This window comes from Pistacia vera, unplaced genomic scaffold (assembly GCF_008641045.1).
Source record: "Pistacia vera cultivar Batoury unplaced genomic scaffold, PisVer_v2 Contig570, whole genome shotgun sequence".
Taxonomy (NCBI): Eukaryota; Viridiplantae; Streptophyta; class Magnoliopsida; order Sapindales; family Anacardiaceae; genus Pistacia; species Pistacia vera.
The window spans coordinates 2,164,805-2,170,699 of NW_022196413.1; the positions used below are offsets into that span (position 1 = coordinate 2,164,805).

The window sequence follows — 5,895 nt, forward strand, 5'->3', positions numbered from 1 at the left end:
TGAAGATCTAATATGATCTTCTAAGTTTGATTCTACCAGTTGGTAAAAGAGCAAGAGAATGTTCTAACTTAGTTTCTCAAATTCGAATCCACATAACTATTAATAGGAATGATCATTAGAACTCTTACCTAATTGGTAATTCTAGGGTTTAGGAGGATTAGTTGTATTTTGAAATAATCAAGATAAAATTAGTTCGATCAGTAGCATATATGCATTAAATTCTTAAGGTTTATTTTATCAAATTTTATTGTTTCTAAGTTCCAATTGATTTGCATATTTACAGAATTTATAGATTTGTTATTATTTTTTTCTTTTTTTAAGAAAATACATGTGATAACCATGTGCATAATTGTTTATATGCTTGATTGATATGTTAAAGAAAGATATATTTTATTTTCTCAATCTTTGTTATATATATATAACAAAGATTGAGAAAATAAAAAATATAAATATAAGGGTTATTTTGTAAATAGATGGGGTTTCTTTATATATATATATATATATATATATATAAAATTTAATGAGATAAACTTAAAAGTGGTGTAATGAAAATGGTGTAATAGGTGGTGTAAATATAGCATTATTCGGTTTATGAAGATAAATTATAGATAGATTGTGAAGGTCAATAGCATCATTTTATTAAATAAAAAAAAATGTATTATTATATATATATATTTAAAAATTTTAATGGGATGAACTTAAAAGTGGGGTTTATTAAGATAAATTATAGATAAATTGTAAAGGTCAATAGCATCACTTTATTAAAAAAAATTCACTATATAATTTCAAATATTAAAAAAAATAATAATTTGGTGAATAAGATAATAATTAAATGATAATTTGATTTATTATAATTAATTTAATTATTGAAGTAATTATTTGTATCCTAACAGCTATTATTAAATATAAATTTTCATTAAATAATGAATTAGTTAATTATTTGAAAATTGAGTGAGAATTATTTTTTATGTCTTGTCCCATTTATCTCCCTCGTCGGCATAAACTGAAGGGGCGGCGTGGGTTTATTTTGCCCCATTTACTAGTTGCTACTCCCTTCTTGCACTTCAATCCAGTCCCATCCCTGCAACAGCCGGCCAAACAGGGCACAAATGAGAATTAATGCTCTTCAGTGAAATAGCACAACCCAGACGTATGCATTTTTCATAAGGTGAGAAGCAGTAGTTCGGACCAAAATTTGAGATACAACGTTGTGAACTGAAGACATCTGAACTCGGTGGATGCTGACTGCCCACATTTCATTTTTATTTCACTTTATTCTCTGATGATCCTCCTCTCTGCACGCAACACATTTACCCTTGTACTCTCCCGGACTTACAATTCTGCCGCTCTGCTTCAATTTCTCAATCTTTCTGTCACCCATAAATCTCTGCCACTTACAAGACAATCCCAGGCTCAAATTCTCTCTTTTGGCCTCACTTCAAACTCCTTCTTAGCCACAAAGCTCATCACTGCCTACGCTTTATGTGGTCATCTAACTCACTCACAACTCGTTTTTAACTCTTTTAAACCCAAGAATGTGTATCTATATAACTCATTGATAAATGGGTATGTCAAAAATCATGATTACGATGAAGCTTTCGATTTATTTAATGATATGTGTTATAGTAATGTGTCTCCTGATGATTTTACGCTTGCAACAATTGCAAAAGTTAGTGGTGAGATTAAGGACTTGAGTTTAGGGAAGTTGATTCACGGGAAGAGTATAAAAGTTGGGTTTGTTTTGGATATTGTTCTTGCCAATTCTCTTATGGCCATGTATAACAAATGTGGAAAATATAGTGAAGTTAAGAATATGTTCGATGAAATGCCGCAAAGAAATTCGAGTTCTTGGAATGTGCTGATTTCAGGGTATGCAAATTCAGGGGATTGTAGTTTTGCTAAAGATTTGTGGGAAATTGTTAAGTGTATGCAGATTGATGGAGTAAAATTTGATGCATTTACCGTTTCAAGTCTTTTGCCTCTATGTGGTGGTCAAGATGATATTGCTAGGAAGTGGGACTATGGTAGGGAGCTTCATTGTTATATTATGAGGAATGAATTGGATATCGTTTCAGATTGGAATTTTCACTTGGACTGTTGTCTAATTGATATGTACTCGAGAAGTAATAATCTTGTTCTGGGTAGACGGGTATTTGATAGAATGAAGCATAGAAATGTTTATATTTGGACAGCAATGATCAATGGTTATGTGCAGAATAGAGAGTTGGATGAAGCATTGGTTCTTTTTCGTGAAATGCAGGAGAAAGATAGAATAGAACCTAATAGAGTGTCTCTTGTGAGTGTTCTTCCGGCTTGTAGCTCACTTGTTGGTTTAATCAGTGGGAAGCAAATTCATGGATTTTCAATTAGAAAGGAGCTCAATCATGATGTGTCCTTGTGTAATGCTTTGATTGATATGTATGCTAAGTGTGGGAGCTTGGATTGTGCAAGGAAAGTTTTTGAGGATAGTTCTTTTCATAAAGATTCAATCTCCTGGAGTTCAATGATTTCAGGATATGGATTGCATGGGAACGGTGCAGAAGCTGTCTTCTTGTATGAGAAGATGCTTTCCCTTGGGAACAAACCAGACATGATAACAATAGTAGGGGTTCTGTCTGCTTGTGGCAGGTCAGGGTTGATAAATGAAGGGCTTGATATCTATAACTCAGGGATAAATGTATACGAAATTAAGCCAACAATTGAGATATGTGCTTGTGTTGTCGATATGTTAGGTCGAGCAGGCCAGCTTGAAGGAGCACTTGATTTCATCAAAAAAATGCCTGTGGAATCTGGTCCAAGTGTTTGGGGGGCTCTTGTTAGTGCTTCTATAATGCATGGAAATGTTGAGATGCAGGATTTGGCTTATAAATTCCTTGTTCAGTTAGAACCAGAGAACCCCTCAAACTATGTTTCACTGTCGAATTTGTATGCTTCCTCTCGAAGATGGAATGGTGTGGCTGAAGTGAGAGCAGCAATGAAAGATAAAGGTTTAAGGAAGGCACCTGGGTGCAGTTGGATTAATATTAACGGCAAGACCCATTGTTTTTTTGTTGCTGATAAAGCTCATCCTTTTTCCGATTCAACTTATGAAATGCTAGATAAACTCAGATTAATAATGAAAGGAGATTGTTATTCATTTTATCTTGAATCAATGACAGTTTTTTAGCTATCTTGTTGGTAGCTTCAGTATTTTTTTTCCCTTTGTTGAAACATGAGACCAAAAAAACGCATACAAGAGTGCAGTATTCAAACCAAGCAAAGCAAACTCACAAGTAATAATCAATAATGTAAAACAAGAACAGAAAAAAAAGAACATCAGGATTTATAGTGGTTCGGTAATCTGTTAGATTACCTACATCCACTCTTCAGGGCAAAAGGAAAAATTCACTATGAGATATGAGAAACCTTACAGAGATTATGCTCACTATTTTACACAAGGCAAAACCCGAGTAAACCCCTCTGTACAAACACCCGTACACCCAGATGTCCTCACCACTCATACATCACCAAATAACCAGAATCAGTGACAGATTTATACACAAGGATAAGGCAAAAAAGAATTACAGCTAAGACCTACCACCATCGTTTGATTCCATCAACGCTCTTCGGATTTCCAACACAACAGATTCGTAACAATTTTCTCTCTTTGTTAACCAAGAGAGAAAGCTCGAGAATGAGATTGTGCAAAACCTAATTTGCATTAGGTTTATTTGAAGATTGCAAAAAGACAGAATTGCCCCTTTAGTCTTTAACAAATAACTTTGACCACTCAAGTTATAAGTTGACTTCCACGTATGCACAGGTCAATTGCCACATCATAACAAATCTCCACCTTGGCATTTGATCTTCACCTTTCCTTATTGCCCTGGAAAATTTCCTCTAATTTTCTTCATTATGCAGAAGGCTCTTAAAGAGCCTTAACTTGTCCAAAGTAACAGACTTAGTGAACATATCTGCTGGGGTTCTCTTTTCCAAGAATCTTCTCCACCTTAATGACTTTATCTTCAATCAGATTTCTGATGAAATGCAACCTAACATCAATGTGTTTTGATCTCTCATGGAAGACCTGATTTTTGCACAGAAAAATTACACTTTGGTTGTCACTCTTGATTGGAACTTGCTACTGAATTAGTCCCATCTCATCAAGCATTCCCTTGAGCCACATTGCCTCTTTAACTGCCTCTGTAATTGCAACATATTCTGCTTCCGTGGTTGACAGAGTTACTATAGCCTGCAAGTTAGCCTTCTAGCAAACCAGATTACTCCAAATAGAAAAGCAGAAACCAGTCATGGATTTTCTATTGTCTACATTTCTAGCATAATTAGCATCCACACATCCTATAATAGGATTCACCTGATTTTGCCCTCTGCTGTAAACAATACCAGTGGACAGTGTACCCCTTACATATCTAAGCACCCATTTTATAGCTTCCCAATGACTCTTTCCAGGGTTACTCATAAACTTACTTACAAAACTGACTGCAAAAGCCAAATCTGGTCTGGTACAGACCATTAAATACATCAAACTCCCTATTGCATTTGCATATGGGATGCAGGCCATTTCCCTCTTTTATTCTTCAGTTTTTGGACACTGGGTTATACTAAGTTTAAAATGCTGACCTAATAGTGTTTTGACAGGTTTAGAGTCAACCATATTAAACTTCTTAATGATTTTTTTAGCATACTCTTTCTGTGACAACACAAGACTCCCAGTTTTCCTATCCCTTTCAATGTTCATACCTAAGATCTTTCTAGCTTGTCCTAAATCTTTCATTTCAAATTGTTTACTCATCCCCTTTTTGAATCTAACAATTTCAGAAAAGTCTTTACAAGCTAGAAGCATATCATCCACATATAAACCCAAGTAGATGTAGCATTCACCATACAAACATTTGAAATAGAAACAACCATCAAAGCTACTTCGAATAAAACCAGCATTCACCATAAAACAATCAAACTTCCTATACCACTACCTAGGTGATTGCTTTAACCCATACAAGGATTTTTTCAAAAAACCAACTTGGTTTTTAGGCCCCTTTTCAAACAGTTCAAGCTGCTCCATTAGAATTTTTTCTTCTAAATCACCATTTAAAAAGGCTGTTTTGATGTCTAACTGCTCTAGTTCTAAACCAAACCGAGCTACCAAAGATAACAGTATTCTAATGGTGATATGCCTCACTACTGGTGAGAAAATCTCATTGTAGTCAACCCTTTCAACCTGTGTAAAGCCTTTTGCCACTAACCTTGCTTTAAACCTAGGTGCTTCTACCCCTGGTATACCTTCTTTCCTTTTGGAAACCCATTTGCATTTAACAACCTTATTGCCTTCAGGTTTGTCAATTAAAATCCAGGTCTGATTTTTTATTAGGGAATCATACTTTTCTTGCATGGCCAGTTTCCACTACCTAGAGTCTCTACTACTCATGGCTTCCTTAACAGTTCTAGGTTCCTCATCAATCTCTTTAGCAACTTGAAAAGCAAAAGCTACCATATCAGCTTGTGAGTACCTATTAGGTAATCTAATTTTCCTTCATTCTCTATCTCTAGCTAGTTGATAATTTTGTAAATCATTTCCAACACCATTATTATCACCATTATCATCTAAGCTAGGTTCATCCACCTGGGTTTGAAAATCTGAAATAGGATCTGAACCAGGATTGTTCAGGTCTGAAACTTCTCCACCTAGATCCAAGTTAAACACCTCTGTCCTATCTACATTGTCACTTTCATTCTGACTCAACCCACCCAATTCATCCTCATTAAACCTAACATCTCTACTAATAATGCATCTTTTTCCTGCAATATCCCAGCATCTGTAACCTTTTATGCCATCTAAATACCCTAAGAAAATGCATCTAATGGCCCTTGGTTGTAACTTATCAGTTTTCTCATGAA

General features: G+C 34.9%; 1 protein-coding gene across 1 annotated transcript; it reads left to right on the plus strand.

Moving 5' to 3' along the window:
- The first annotated feature begins 1,282 nt into the window (after positions 1-1,282).
- On the plus strand, positions 1,283-3,166 carry LOC116108964 (pentatricopeptide repeat-containing protein At3g12770-like). The gene has a single exon (XM_031395200.1). The coding sequence runs from the start codon at positions 1,283-1,285 to the stop codon at positions 3,164-3,166; it is 1,884 nt and encodes a 627-aa protein (XP_031251060.1).
- The last annotated feature ends 2,729 nt before the right edge of the window (positions 3,167-5,895 follow it).